At 34.6% G+C, this 17,028-nt stretch overlaps 1 protein-coding gene across 2 annotated transcripts in view; it reads right to left on the reverse strand.

Moving 5' to 3' along the window:
• Positions 1 to 226: 226 nt before the first annotated feature.
• The window catches only part of LOC106867328 (uncharacterized), a 149,310-nt gene continuing 132,508 nt past the window's right edge, over positions 227 to 17,028 (reverse strand). For both annotated transcript variants that reach the window (XM_052967315.2, XM_052967314.2), the window contains 9 exons: positions 14,024 to 14,106; positions 8,582 to 8,648; positions 7,638 to 7,772; positions 6,681 to 6,778; positions 4,426 to 4,670; positions 3,683 to 3,834; positions 2,683 to 2,813; positions 1,274 to 1,354; positions 227 to 412 (listed from right to left, as the gene is read on the reverse strand). In XM_052967315.2, coding sequence (XP_052823275.1) covers positions 365 to 412; positions 1,274 to 1,354; positions 2,683 to 2,813; positions 3,683 to 3,834; positions 4,426 to 4,670; positions 6,681 to 6,778; positions 7,638 to 7,772; positions 8,582 to 8,648; positions 14,024 to 14,106 — 1,040 coding nt within the window. In that variant the 3' untranslated portion in view covers positions 227 to 364. The remainder of the gene's footprint in view (positions 413 to 1,273; positions 1,355 to 2,682; positions 2,814 to 3,682; positions 3,835 to 4,425; positions 4,671 to 6,680; positions 6,779 to 7,637; positions 7,773 to 8,581; positions 8,649 to 14,023; positions 14,107 to 17,028) is intronic.

The raw sequence follows: 17,028 nt of genomic DNA on the forward strand, positions 1-17,028 counted from the left end.
TGTTCGCAATGAACACTGGTGGGTGCTTGTTGTGGAGGAGTGAAGTTCACTAACTCGCTATACAATGAACGGATGTTCACAAACCTGCTTGAATTCATTAGACACCAGTCTATTCTTATTGCTTTCCATGTCTCTTAGTCGATATAAATTAGGGGGCTAATAATAATGATAATAATAATAATAATCATAATAATGTTTCCTCCTTTATAAAGATATATGAAAGACAAAGGGTCGAAGGTTACTTTATGTTTCCACATCTCACTTTTCTGATAACTGTCCTCCTCTTTGTAGTTTTGCTTCTTTACATTTCACCTGGTTTTTTTCCTACATTTTGAACATTTTCTTACTGACACCACAACCATTTTCATCCAGTATTCATTCTAATTTTGTATGCACATATTAATAATGTTATCTGAAAAGAAAAAGAAAAAACAAGAGAATAGTTATGATACAGATATACTATACATGTATGCATTTAATTTATAATGCATAATGTAAAAAAAGTCTGTGTGATGCCATGTAAAAGCACCCAGCACTCTGTAAAGTGGTTGGCATTAGGAAGGGCATCAGGCCATAGAAACAAGCCTGGTGCAGCCCTCCAACCCATGCCAGCACGGACAATGGACATTAAATGATTATGATGATTTATTCATTATTCAAGAATGTATCAGTTTTGAATAATGACAGTAAGCCTCAGCTTCAAATAAATGAAGCTATTCAAACTCTCTCACACATGCACACATACATACACAAGTAAGAGATAAAGACATATTTGATGTTAAATTATATCTAATACATGGAATACAGATGATGATGATGATAAACTGAACTAAAACAACAATCTGCAAAGCAACAATATCAAAACACACATATGTAAAATTGTAAATCTCTGATTTTGATGATTAGGATTCAGTTGATCAATCATCTGAATTAACCACTCCCGAATTAAAGGTTTCAAAATGTTGGCACAAAAGTATTCAATTCAGAGGAGAGGGTTAAGTCAATTGCATCAACCCCAGGGCTCAACTGGTACTTATTTTATCAACCTCCAAAAAGATGAAAGGCGAAGTTGACTTTGGTGGAATTTGAACTCAGAACATAAGGACGGATGAAGTGCTGTTAGGCAAGCAGAGACTGCTTTGTTGACTCAAATTCAATAGCAATTGCCATCAAGTTTGGTGAGATTAAGCTCAAGCAAACTAATAAGTTCTATGTCATTAGTATGTTGGCGATGGGGGAGTGGGGTAGGAAGTGAGAATAAAAAGCAACTTACTCTGACATCAGGGTATGTTTCGATAAGCAATGTGTTGTCTCCATGCCTGAGATTCCTGAATGACATCACAAACTTTGATGGCTAAGAAAAAAAAAAAAGAGCACAACCAACATTAAACATCAGGCAGACAAAAGATCAAAACAGATTGAACACTTATACACACGGCTTATGAACGTGTGTATTTATATATATATATATATATATATATATATATATATATATATATATATATATATATATACACACACACACACACACGTGTGTCTACTATGTTTGTGTATGTATACAAATATACATTCACATACACATATACTTTTCTCATAAGAGCTTCTAAAACATCCTCCAGCACCAACTTACATATTCACCAATATATCAAAGGCCTGATCTAGCAGATGACAAAGTTTCTTGCAGTCATGACCACCAGTTTTTTTTTTATACAAATAGCAAATACAGAAAAAAAACTACATTATCTAATGTATTCTTCCTTTTTTAAATGGATTTGAAGAAGATTTGGCTGCTATTCTAGCAGGTCAAGTAACTACATAAGAAGTTTGTTTATTGGCTGTTGTATTTAATATACATTGTCTGTGTGTGTTTTACCTCTGTTCCTGTTGCGGCTCATGTACAGGCACTGTGAAACTGCAGCACCCCCTATTTCCACTTGATATTATCGATAACATTCAATATAATGAGTCTTTTTCCTTTAATTCTTTTTTATACTTGTACATTTATAATCCTTAAGCTTAATGTCAGTAGCCACCCACTAGTTTATGAAAAGAATCCAATAATCCTTGTATACGTTTCACAGTTCCAGCAACGCGGTGTTTAGCTGTGTGCATGCTCACATGTCTGAGATAGGAAACTTCATGCTAGGGAGAGAGAGCACTGTTGTTCATGCAGTGCCAGTGAAAAGTATTGTTTCTTTTTGTCTCCACGTGTTGTGCTTAAAAACGTGTTTATATTCTTGAATGTGATGAAGTGTAGAATTAGATTATTATCCTGCTTCCAGCTTCAGTGATGCCGTCAGGATTTGAAAAATAGGGCAGATTTTCCCTACTTCCGATCAAGTTTATGTATAAATATTCTTTTTACATGTTTGTTTCCTTGTACACAATATTAAAACGGCTAAAAGTTTTCGGAAGCAGCACCCCAACTAATTTTATTTATGAGCCATCACTGGTTCCAGTAATTAACATTCAGTCTTATATTCAGAGAGTGTACCTAGGATCTTATCCAATGTGTCTTTCCTTTTATAAACAGGCATGGTGTAATTTAAAGCCGATATTATTACTCTTTCTGAGGGGATTAATGAACACATAGGAGCTCCCTTACTGTGCTGGTAATTAAGTTTTAGTGGAAGAAAAGAGGACACGCCCACCCACTTCAAAAACAAGCTAAATGTTACTTACCAAGGATACTTGTTTCTCTAAAACACCATTCAACCACACCTGAGATACCACAGATTCTCCTTTTAGCCTGCAACCAATTTGTAGTGCTGCTATGTCGTTGACGTGGACCAGAAACAGAAGGTAACCTTCATCTACAAAGTAAAATAGAGAAAATCCGAAATGTAAACAATATTAATAAACACATTTTCAAAACAGTGATCTAAATCGATAAGACATTTTATTTTCAAGATTAAACATTTCATTTTTTAATACCTTTTTCTTTGGCATCCCTATGTCTGGTGAGACCATGAACTGACTTTAATCTAGGACAGTTAAAGTGCAGTGAGGTAACATTAGAGTGTTGTATCCAAAAAGCAGTCATCAATACGAATCTCCTCTCTAAAGACACAAGCCAGTACAGCTTGGCACCTGTATTATCACACAACTAGCTCCTTCCTAAGCCATTTAAACTAATAGGGCTAGATTGTTGATTTCTGTGGCATATGTACTCCCCACTGGATGGGACACCAGTCTGTCACAGGAATACTTGTTTTTGCCAGTTGAGTGGACTGGAGAAACATGAAATGAAGTGTTTTACTGAAGAACACAACACATAGCTTGGTCCAGGAATTGAAACCACATTCCAACACCCTAACCACTAAGCCACAAGACTTGCCAGAAGAAATTTGTATCAATTCTGAAGGACTGATGAAAACAGTGACCTTGGTGGGATTTGAATCTAAAGTGTACAAAGCAGAAGCAAATACTTCAAGGTATTTTTTGTCCAATGGTCTAAAGCTACTGCTATTAACCATCCCTTTACTTAATATTAACACCTACACTAACAATGAAGTTAATAAATAACTCAATGTAGTTACCTCAGATATTTAACAAATAGATCTGGACTATACCTACTTGATTGATTGGCTACTGACATTTCATAAATGTCTATGACACTCAATCAGAGCTGACCTCAAACTATACAACAAACAACAAATATATAAACAGTTGAACAACTTACAGTAAGTACATTCCTTCACAATGTGACGAAATGAAATTTGGATTTTTCGGCTTTTAGCAAGAGACATACACTGCAGAGGAAAAACCTCTTCCAATAGTGTGTTCTGTTCACCAAGCCAGTTCTTAATGCACTGATTCATTTGGTTAGAAATCCTGGAAAAAAAAAAGCAAACAAAAAAACATAAAATAACATAGTTAAATCATATGAAGAGGGTACTTGACTTAAATGTGTTAAATTTTGTTGGCTTAAACTGAAGTTAATGAAGAGGTAGAAGTACTGTTAATGACTTGTAAAATGAACAAATAAACTAAAAAAATTGCTGTAAGAATTACCTCCCTTGAGCAATTACTAGGTTACGAAGCTTAAAACATTATGAACAAGGAAAATTCTATCTGGGGCTGGATCGTCTGCACAAGATCGGTTTAAAGTAAACTGACAACCTGTAGTAAGCAGAAAAACTATATGCTAGCCACAGTTAGAATCAGTGTTAGGATCCAATGGAACTAACACACAGCTTGGTTTAACACCACCATCTGATACTTAGCTGCCTTTAGTAGATTTCACACTGTTGCAAACGTAGACTAGTTAAAGTCTCTGCCAACATTTTGGACAGTGTAAAATAGTTTGGTATCAAAAGAACTAATAAAAAGAAATTCCAAACTGATAGAGAAAAATATATAAATCTTGGCTTGGGAAATAGGTGTTGAGGATATATAAATTTAAAATATCAAAAGACAACTTACTTTTCACTGTAACTGGAAAGAAGGCTCTCTATATCACTGAGGCTTGGATTTTTACTGGCTAAATCCAAAGAATTTAAGTTGTCCTTGTTTTGAAAACCAATATTAGCACCATGGTCCAGTAGTAATTTCACTATGTGAATATTGCCACTCAAGACAGATTTTATTAACGCCGTTTCTTTGTTTGTTGTATATTTCTCTAGGTTAGCGCCCAACTTTACGAGGACTTCCACAGCTTCTACTTCACCCTGCAATCATGACAAAGTAAGGATAATTATTTTAAAACAATACAGTTTTAAACAGTTAAATAATACTATATTTTATTGGCTACAAGGGTCCATCAGTACAAAAAGAGTTACAAAACATCACACACTTTAATCAGTATTTATTTCATTTACGCTTATATCAAGTAGGCTACCATTTAAATTCCTGTCCAGGTTGTCAGATTAATAAAATAAATACTTTGATAAAATTACTGACACCTTGAAGTTGGTGCCCCATTGACTAGAATGAATAAAAATAGTTAAAAAGAAGGAAAAAAAACTAGCAACAACTGAACAATACTTGCAAGATGCTGAATGCAATCACTAGGTATTTTTGCACATGCTTTCTCACTTCCACAATGTCCAATCTACATTTAGACAGATAAAGTGTACCTCCACATTGAACTAGCAAGAGCTACACTGTCTTTGTCCTGCATACAGTGCAGAGTAGATAGTGAAATCCACATCAACTAGCATACTACAAATACTCATTTAAATTTTTTTATTTTAAACTATTTTTTATTAGTTCTAATAAACTTCATAGTGTCAATAATATTGACCGAGTAATTAACAGCTATTTATTTTATTAATCTGTTGACCTGGACAGGAATTTAAACTCAGAGCATAAAGTGACACATTGTAAGACATCTGATGTTACATTTTACCAATTTTGCTATTGCCCATTTATTATAATAAACATGAAATTTTGTCTGTCCGTCCGTCTGGGGCCCCTGTATCTCAGTCTACATTTGCTCTACATAGACATATACCTTTTTGGAATCGGGATTATCCTAGGATTGAAAATCTCCCTTTGATTTAGTTCTTGAACATCCAGCATTGGGATCAGGTCTGGATGAGGATTTGTTATATACTAACAGTTGAAAATTCAAATTTTAAAAGAATTCCAAAAAGTTGTGAGCATACAAGGTTTTTATTTAAACTGAATGTAATACCATAACTTTGTGAATTCAAAAACTATTTTCAATTTAATTCATTTAAAATTAGATCCAAGTTAAAGTGAGAGGTTTTGAAATTCCAAAGTTTGTGAATTGAAGGAAATATTGAAGAACTCGAACTTTCGGCCCAAATTGGACTTTCAACTAGATTGGACTTCTGGCCAGATTGGACTTTTTGCAGAGTCAGGTTATCCAGAGATTTGGATGCTGGAAGATTTGCAGCTCAGCTACTGGATCTGGGAAATGGAAGTATTCAGCAAGACAGAAATGGAGACATCACTTATTCCAGACTGACTGGATAAAGATAGCTCAGAGAGAAGAAAATAAATGACGGCTTGCATTTATTTGAACTGGACCTTACAGCATATTGGGTAAATCATTGCGAACAAGCTGAACCAAAAATGTCACCAGGTTCTTGAGAATCTTTAACAAAGTTCACTCTGTTGAAAGCATTTGGTCCAGGTGCTCTGGCCCATGTCTGTCCTGCAGACACTCAAACTGGACAGAACCAAATTGATTTGATTAATCTCAAATGTGATAGGTACCAGGCTTCTTTATATGACTTATTTAATAAGAGAAAAAATTTGAGAAGGGTATATGCCTAACATTCAGTTATTTCTTTACTGAAGTTGCCCACCATGTTTTTCCTCCAGGTATTCAGGCTTAACCCCTAAAGCATTTTAAACTGGTTCTACCTGGCCCAAATATTCTCCCTGTTTTATGCTCAAACTGGCTAGATCCAGTTCTTTACACCTATCTTATGGTGTCATTCCAAAAATAAACAAATACCTCTTCAAAATATTTATGCTACAAGTTAATGCATGGTTAATTCAAAACAATGTGAATAAAAAAAACATTAAACAAAATAATCTGAATGCTGAACGGTTAATAACCACATCAATCTCAGCAGTCTAGGTAGCCTGTAAAAAACACAGGCAGTGCCCCACCTCTTCCTACTCCTTTGACTTATGAAAGGGATTTTAAGGCATACAACACAGAAATAAAGAGAGTTACAATATATTTGGAAATGAAATCTTACTCTGGTACAAGCTAAGGTCAATGCAGTTTCACCAGTACTTAGTTCTTTGTCCAACTGAGCTCCAGCAAGTGCCAACAGTAGTGTAATATCACTGAAACCTGTCAATGATAAAAAAAAACAAACATATAATGTAGAAAATTATACAATCTTAACCATGGGCCATGGACACAAATGAAGACATCAATCTTTTGGTCACACCACTCAAAAGTTAATTGTAGCAAGAGCTTTAATCACTCAAACTACAAAACACTTCAAATTACATTTTCAGTTACAACATCAAACCCTCTATCACATGTCATCAGTTATGCACAAATTAAGGGTAGCAACATTTTTAGCCTTCTTTAATCATTTCGGGACTAAAAATGACCATTTCTGTTTGTTAGGAAAAAAAAATCTTCAAATTATATAAAAAGAGCTACATAATAAACTACATAGGAATTTTTAATTTGCTGCCAATTGTTCTCAGCCTTTCATTAGAAGCCGTTTGCAGTCAAATGGACTGAGCCATTGGAGAGTTTCATGTTTCATGGCCATTGGATGCATCACAGTGGTGGATGCAATATATGAACTGACAACTATTCTGTTACTCTTTTCACTCAACCACCTAAAATATGAAAGTTTAAATATCTATCTGCACAACAACATACTGATGTGACACCGGTAGAGCAGTACAGTATTTCTTTCCAGAGAAATACCAAATTCATTACGACTACTTCTTGCCACTTAGACTGTAATAAAGCCACAAATTTGCAATAGAGGTGGGAAAGAGCCAATGGGATCTTAAAAAAAAAAAGTTAACCAACTTTAATCCAATAAAACATTGAAGTTTTAAATACCAATAATACTGCTAAGGTTTAAAGCAATCACCTATAGCCTTGTTTCTCATATAGCACAAATTTATATCGCATGCTATGACGGAAAACCTCTACCTAAATATAAGGTCTCAGAACAACTTACCTCTCAAGATGGATTGCATTATTAATGTGTAGCCACCGCTGTTTGGAGATTCTAGATCATATCTCCAACGGTCTCCTCTCAAAGCAGATTTTAATTTACCATAATCACCTGCTAGTACAGCTTGTGTAAATTCATCTGAAATTGAAAAATATGAAGTGAATAAAATTTTCAGACAAAATGAAATAAATCTTTTAAAAAAAGCTATACCTTAATTTACATATTTTTGTTTTAGTTTTTCACCTGAAGTGATGCATTAAGTTACTGAGAAAATTCACTTGGTAGACACCTAAATACTTTCTCTGTGAAAATCTCCAATGAAATGTTGATCTAAATGAAAACCTGTTTAACATGGACCAGGGATAATTCTAGCTCTTAAACGCGAGACCACCAAACCAAACGCTCAAATACTTAACCCATAACTGAAGCCTAAAGCTATCTATCCCATAAGAATGCCAAACTAGAGGAAAACTATAAGGAAAACTATAGGTATCAAATTAATATGAGACGGTCATATACTCAAAGACTGAACTATCTTTGGTTATAGGTCAGTTTGACCAGGACATAACCACTAATATATTGCTGAGATCTTTATTAACTGAGATAATATAGAAATATCTGTATTTAATCATAGGTTTTCATTAAGAATACCTATGATCGAAGACATTAGTTACAACCATCTCATCTCTTAACCAAACAGTGTATCTTAAGTTACATTAGCCAATGTGTATTTCTGTGAACCTATTCAGAAATTTGTCAGCTGAAGTCAAACCAATATTATTTATGAAATGAGAATTTCTGTCCCACAAGAATTGCTATAAGAGATCAGTAGGCCCGAAGCTCAATATTTGTGAGAAACTCCAAACACAGCTATAATGGCATTTAACTGAAGATTGTTCAAAAGTATTTACTTTACACACAAAAGTTAGTAGAAATCATCAACTTACCATTGGATAAGTGAAGAACGGTACCATTGGATAACCTTGGTTTTTTGGTTGATGTGGAAGCTGCACTCTGCAAGGATGAAAAGAAAATTGATTGCGAGTTAATTTAGTCAACATACCAACAATGTACATACACATATGCACAAATATTTACATAAGAATAAAACATGTATGGAAATTATATACAATTTTATTAATCTCACAGTGAAAATATAAATAAATACACCAAATGAGCCTTGGAAGCTAAAAGAGAAAAGTAGCCGTATCCAACTAGTTTCGTAATTCTTAAGAGAATCATCAGGAATCACTTAACTCCCCCTTTCAATCAATGAAGTTAAGAACTGTCTAATAAATACTGAAAACAAACTATTTACTGCAGTAAATATGTGTGTGGTTGATGGCTGGAATACCTAACACAAAGTAGTTATCTAATTAGCATGATAGTCTTATTATTTATGTAAGGCATGGTCTGAGGGAAATTTAGCTATCATGCTGACAACAGCTAAAGGGTTGTGGAGGAATTTAATAAAATAACTAAATACCACTATAATGCTGGCATTTCATAAGTAACAACAGATTCTGATCACACAGAATCTGTTGTAAATAGATTATGTAAATATCTTATACATCAGTATTATGTAAATTATTTTTTAGTCTATGCTTCTCAGTATATGATATATTCTCCTTCACTTTCTGATGAGTTTCAATAAATACAAAGCTAGTTGAATGAGCCTTAATCTCAGCTGTTGAGGATCCTATCATTAATCTACAAGTTTGTTTTCAAGGCAAAATTAAATACATTGTGTTGGTTTTATATATATATATATATATACATACACACACACACACACATTTGCCATGATAGATCGCTAGCCACTAAACCTATTTTATTTTCTCTCCCTGTTAATTTCTGTGTTCCTTTCTGTCAAAGAGCATAGGCTCGAAACGTAAAACACTTTTTCACTTCCAAAGCATTAAACTAATGTTTCTGTTTGTTGTTTACACACCTGTCTTTGTCTTTTATTTTTTTGTAAATTATCACTATATATATATACACATACACACAGAAATACATGCACGTGCACAAACACTCAAAGCTATTAGGATGTACAATCAACAGAAAATATACTTTACATTACACTTTATTAGTTTGAAGCTGATGTTTTATTATTCATTAGCCTGAGTATCACAATTAGGTGCATTCAGGCAAAAGGTTATGAATAATTTGCTCAAACACAGACATAATTCATTTGGAGTAGCAATGAAATGAATCCTCAGATTTGAATACATATTACATACTTTTATACATTTATTTCTCTACATAGCACACACTTGTGTATGTGTGTGTGAACACGCATGCATGCATGTATGTATATATGTCTATTTGTATGTGTGTGTGTGTGAACACACACACACACCCGTTCTCATAACATCTACTTTTCTGTTCTTGCATACACTGCATGAAGATTGTTGAAGTCGATACCTCTACAAACTGGACACTCTTCCTATCACTAACTCTCTCACCTGTTTCTACTTAAGGTAATTTTACCCTCCTTTGTCCTTCAAACAGCTCAATGGCTGAGCATGCTCTTGCAGATCGATAATAAAGAAACACCATATTTGTATTGCAATAACTTTTTCCTTCAATCAGTAAGCACATGTCACAACAATGAAACACACACACACACATACATACATAAGTAAATACAAGATTATAATATGTCTTTTATCTCTTGTTTCAGTCATTAGACAGTAGCCATACTGGGGTACTGCCTTCAAGAATTTTTAGTCAGATAGATCAATCCCAGTACTTTCTTTTTCTTTAAGCCTGGAACTTATTCTCAGTTTCTTCTGCTGAACCACTAAGTTATGGTAAACACACAAAGGATTCTTCCAGTTTCCATTTTCTAAATCTCACAATGCCTAACTTGCAAGCTATAGAAGAATACACCAGCTGACAGTGTCCTTGTAGTAGGAACAAATCCCAAATCATGTAGTTTTAAAGTGAACTTCTTAACCATAGAGCCATATCTGCACTTACACACATACATCACCCTTGCTTGTTTAAGAAGTGACAAATGTAAGGAAGTGACCAGCCTGTAATAATTCAGATTTGCAATACATTTTTAGTTTACTAAAGAGTTTAGTGAGCCAATACATTAACAGTACCCTGATAATAAGTGTACCATACTAACCAGACAATGTACCCAGACAATGCAAGTGAAGCCATCACTCTCAAACAAAAAAAGACAAAAAAAAAAAAAAAAAGAAAGGAAAAGTGCAGCAATAGGAGGAGGAGGAGGAGGAAGAGTGGGAATAGACTTAACCTATTTACAAGAGAGGGAGAGAGAGGGAGGGAGGGAGTATAAATGAATAGATTTGAACTACAATATAGTGAAAGGAGGTAAGGCCTGTGAGGTAGAAATAGGAGAATGAAGATAAAACTATCTGTATGCATGTAAACACACACAACGCCATGACATATACACAAATATGTAACATACATATTCAAATACACACATTGGGTATGTGTGTGTGTGTATATATATATATAATATATTTATTTATAATCATATACAGCATACATGTTGATGGAACTTCAGCTGGTTTCCATAATAAGTACATTCTTTGTTCAGTCATTTGAACAACACTTGTGTAAGTGGTAGGGTATTCCACAAATATGTATTAACAAATTATCCAGATAAAATCAGCACAAAACTGCATGACAAGTGTGGCTTTTTGAATAAGTGGCACAGTGATTGTAAATAAACTTCTTAACCACAAAGCCATGCTTGCAACAGGCACACACACACATGTATACATGTTACAAAAAGTTTTCCATCCATTCGTAAATGACAACCTAGATCCTAAATGTTTTTTTGGAAAACTCAAACCAAAATGTAAATGGGTACACTATGGGACAAGAGGTTGGCAGTATAGAAACTACTGAACTGAACTATCTGAGTTCCTTCAGATGTGGCCTGAAATGCCTCACTCCACCTATTTGAAAAGAAGTATAATACAGCGTTTACAACATAGCAACACCACATCAATGGACACAAATGTGGAAGCACTGTGAAACTGGTGAATGTTTCCATAAAGTAGCAGTGCCATACTTGTGGGAACAGATTAGAGAAGGAAGGATTTGACCAAGTTAATTTGCCTCCAAATATTACATTATGCAAAGATGGACTTCACAGATATTGCCAGGATTCAGTAGATCCTGAGACACTATTACAAGACTCAATACAAAGCAGTCCCTATGCAGCAATTCTACATTCTATAAATAGCAACCAAATCTTCCTCAAGGTACACATTATCATATTAAATATGGAAAGATACATTGAATACACACACACACGTAAGCATGTATGTGTTGTAAATGCATGTCAGGTCATTGAGGTGCTTGCAGAATTAAGATCAGGAGGAAATATTGCCTTACTTGGAAGCAGGTAAGAGTTGGTGACACAAAAAAGAAAAAAAATGCATCTGACCAAAGAAAATCTGCATCAGTAAGTTTCAGTCAATCCATGCCAGCATGGAAAAGTGGCTGTTAACATGGCAATGATACATTCACACACACAAACACATGCTGATATTGTCAAAATATAAATTAAAACATTGTTACTATAAGCTTTATATCTGAGTTTAACTCAAGCAATATAAAACAAACAGCTTCTACAAAGAGAAATCCGGAGGTTAATGAAATTATGAAAATTTTGAAAGCAATTTTTACTCTTACAGCACCTCAGACAAACTAAATAGTAATAACAATGTTTAAATCAATATAGTGATTTCATATTTTGGCACAAGGCCAGCAATTTTTTTTTTGGGGGGGGGGGGTAGGCTAAGTCAACTGTATTGTCCCCAATGCTCAACTGGTTCTCATTTTATCAAACTTGAAAGGATGAAAGACAAAGTTGACCCCAGCAGAATTTGAACTCAGAACATAAGGATGGACAAAACGCTGCTAAGCATTTTGCTTGGCATGCTAAAGATTCTGCCAGCTCATTGCCTCTCGATGTGGTTGCTCAACATGCTAGATATAGCAACCTGATCTTTAATATCTTAAAAAAAACAACCCAAAATACAACCATATTGGACAATATATAGTCCAAGGCATACTAAATAAATGGGTTGGTCATAGTTAGAGTACCTTTGATCATATGCATCCTTGATTAGGGCTGATTTAAAGACTACAGAACAACAAGAACTCTTAGAAATAATGTCAGTTATCAACAAAAGAAAGAGCTGTCCCCATCCCCTTATCAACTGATATCTCTAAACTGTCATCTTTGGCTTCCTCTCAACAATTCTGCCTTATCAGTTAGTGAAAAACAGATAACAAGGATATGAAAGTGGCAGGAAGGTGAGGACAAAGACACACAAACAGAACAACCAGGTGGGCAATATCAAATGCAAGGAAATGGACAGAACAGAGATAAGTCAATAAGGCCTGAAGGACAGAGAATGTGCTATAAATTAAAATACACACACAAACACACACCACGAGGGTGTGGGGATAACAATGTCCCATTTCACATGACCAATAGTCTTTCTACAACTTTTATTAGTATTTTTTCACACAGACTCATTTGCATATTCACAAGTCTCCACTAAGCTTCCTATTTGTCTCTGTGTCAGACAAACTTATGCACTGTAATTCAGGATGAGATGAGATAGGCCAGCCACAAGCCAACTAATGCTTTGCTAGTGAAACTTAATAAACAAACTGTGCTGAAAACCATCATGTGTACGCATGCATATACATGTGTATGGTTGTGTCAATGTTTAACAGTGAAAGCTGGTGTGCTTAATTGTATCACTTTCATCCCCGCTGCTTTGTCAAAAACATTTTTAAGCTGTTGAATGTAAGAAGAAATGTGTTTAAGAGAAAATAAACACCCAATTGAAATTGTAAACTGAGGTCGATATGATTCACTAAAAACCTTTGAAGACTACAGCCAACTGACTGAAACCAGCTAAAGGGTATGACACCAGTTTTATATGAAGTAACATTAATAAAGAGATCTGGTGTTACATAGTTCTCTTCAGATAATATTCTTCAAATATTCTGGTGCCATGGCTTCAGTAAACTGAAGTAATGTAGAATAAAATGCTCTAGTCAGAAACAATAAACATCTATAGGAGAATTGAACTTCAGGTCTTTAAGCTGGTAGCTCAATTCCTTAGACAATTGGTCTCCTCAACTTTACACATGAGTGGCAACAGAGAGAGAGAGAGAGAGGCTAACAAAGACAGATCAAATTGTAAACAATGGCTTAGTCATGTACACAAATTCAAATTAGCTAATTAGAAAATAAAATACATAAATCAATCATTCTATGGAAGGAGAGAAAGTGTGTGTGTGTGTGTGTGTGTGTGTGTGTGTGTGTGTGTGTGTGTGTGTGTGTGTAAGAGAGAGAGAGAAGAATGGGACACTACCTCATAGTCTCGTGACCTTTCCGACCTTCGATAACAGCAACAAAAATTTGTTAATTCTTCTGTTGTACAAGCATCAAAGAAATCTGGAAAAATAATGAAAAAACAGGTTCAAAATTAAGAAAAAAAAAACACACTAAAATTGACCCCAAGTGACACACTATTAGCATCAATCTACTTCCATTGCACCCACACCTCCTCCTATAAAAAAAAAAATTAAATGCCTTGGCTTATCTCATTACAAATAATGAATTGCTCTTTTGTATCTCAAGTCAGCCAAGTCTAAATGTTTATTAGCAAGACTGATACATCAAAAAATTTGTTTTAATATTTTAAAAATTGGTTTAATTATTTGTTATTAGACATGTTTCATTATTTATTTTTTACATTTTTCAGTTAGAAATTTCAATATTAAAACACAATTGTACTTAATATATCGTACATATATTGGATTATGCAAAACAAATTTCTTTTAAATGTTTAATCAAAAATTACACCCGTGAAGAAGGGATTAAAAAAAAACACTGGCTCCAATTATAGTCTCCTCATTAGCAGTTAGTATTGATGGATGTAGTTGTTATAAGTAAACCTTTGATCCAGCAGTGATTATGATGAAAGATCTTCCAGTCATGCCCATATCTTTTATTCAGCCACAGAGTAACTAGAACTATATTATTCAGAGTCTTTCTTTTATGTAAGATAACAGGATGTGATTTCAGAGATATTTTCTTGCTATTGCACGTCTACAAGCAATAATGGGGTGAACTAGGCCTTATGCAACATTAACAACAGCACATTCAATAAAGGCTGCTGTTTGGAAGTTTCTTCACATTAAGCTGATAAGAGATCAACATAGTCCTATAGACAAAATGCTAATAAGGAACCTCAGTTAATTATCCCAGACCTAGCGCCAATTCTAAGCAACTGAATGTAATGAGATCAAATGCAGAATCTAGTGGAACTGAATCTAAGACAAACGTTCAATGCATGACATACATGAAGACTATTACAGAAAACAAAGGACTCACTTAAACCCTACTTATTCCTTAAATCAACAAAACTAAAAGATCCCTTCCTGCCTCTGTATTATCTGTAACACGTTTTTATCAGCTCCTTGCAACTGTGTGTGAGTGTGTGTTTGTGAAAGAGAGAGAAGATAAATTGTCAGACAATTTTCGTTGATTTATTAATTGCTATTTTGACACTTTTACTGTCACATATGTAGGGGTCTGATATATGTTCTGGTCTCAATTTCAGTGAAACAAAAGTGTCGCCATCTTTAAACAGTTGTAACAACACCAAATCTCTCCTATACAAAACACCATACCATTTTGGAGAAGGACACATTGAAGGTAGTTGGGATTCACTGTACTGAAGAAAAAGAAGGATTCTTCATGGGTGGAGTGCCTTGGTTCACAATTCAACTAAATCAAGCATATGCTGGAGTTAAACAACAGGCTTAAAGTATTAATGGCTGCACATTCTCAAATTGATAAATTAACCCACCAGTTGTGTAGTTTACCAAACTTTCACACAGTGTATGTATTCAAAATCAGTAAGATGGAATGCTTGGTCAATCCAGCAAAAAACCACGAGTTCAATATTCACTGGCTCTCAATTTCCATTGTCTTTCATATATCCTGTATACACCCTTTCCTTCAACCCAGTATTTATGCCTATTATATACACATAAACACACATTAGGCCAGTTAAAGCAGTGATTCCAGTTCATTTGTCAAGGCTGTAGATATTTAGACCAGTTAGGGTCAGCTTTCATGGTCTGCCTACTCACTTCCCCTCTGGTCTTTCAACTGCCCACAAGGTCATGACATTTGAAGGACAGCATGGGTGCAGTTTCTGGAAGGCACCAGCTTATGGGGGTCATACCAGTTAACTACCATTTTAGATAATCCTTTTCTTTTCAAGACCACCATATTTTCTGAAAGATATAGCTGCTATCTTTAGCTGGTAAAGTGACCCTGTAAAAACTATACAAAACCAAGCCTTCTCAGTGACCACAAGAAATAATTGTGGTGGTTGACAAAAGGTTTAACTTTACATTTTTATCTCAAGATTTCTATTTAAAACACACTTGCCTTCATTCAAATCAATACTAATTTATAAACAACAATCTGCAATGGTTTATTAAAAGAAAATGCCTTTTGTCAGTCATCTTAAACTTGGTTCAGTCATTAGACTGTGGCCCTGTCGGGGTACTGCCTAAAAGTATTTCAGTTGAACAAATCACAAACCAGCCCCAGTACGTATAGAAAGTTTTAGTTTTAAATACATTTTAAAAATCTAATCTAATTTTAAATTACATAAGACTTTTTAACAAAAAAAAAAGGTAGTCTCAGATGACTTTGAAAAGTATTAAAACATGGGATTAGTTTGAATGCCGAACAATAACTTTATTAAGGGTTGTAAATTAAATATTTAATCTATTAATCATAAGGCCTGCATTTTGTGAGAGTAATAATATATTATATAGACTTCAATCAATACTTGACTGATTCTTTATTTTACTGACCTAGGAGGGATGAAAGGCAAAGTGACCTTGGCAGGATTTGACCTCAGGGGCAGTAAACAAATACTGCATGACATTTTGTCTGATGCGTTAGCAATTCTACCATTTCATCACCCTTCCTACCAATAATAACTGTTTCTGATTTATGCCCAAGGACTGCAATTCTGAGGGGAGAGATTAGTTGATACCATTGACCTTAAAACTACCTAGTACTTTTATTTCATTGAACCCAGGGGGGTAAACATGAAAAATGGGTCTCAGCACGATTTGAACTCCGAGTATAAATGGCCATAACTGAAGATGGCAAAGAATTTTGTCCTATGCTTCAATGATTCTATAAATCCAAATAATAGTAATGGTAGCAAATTTGACACAAGGCTAGCGGTTTTAGCAGGAGGGGGTTAATCAATTACATTGATCCCTAGTATTTCACTGGTACTTTACTTATTTTATCAACCAGGAAAGGATGTAAAGCCAAACT

The sequence above is a fragment of the Octopus bimaculoides genome, chromosome 4 (assembly GCF_046866305.1).
Source record: "Octopus bimaculoides isolate indiv1 chromosome 4, ASM4686630v1, whole genome shotgun sequence".
NCBI classification, from domain to species: domain Eukaryota; kingdom Metazoa; phylum Mollusca; class Cephalopoda; order Octopoda; family Octopodidae; genus Octopus; species Octopus bimaculoides.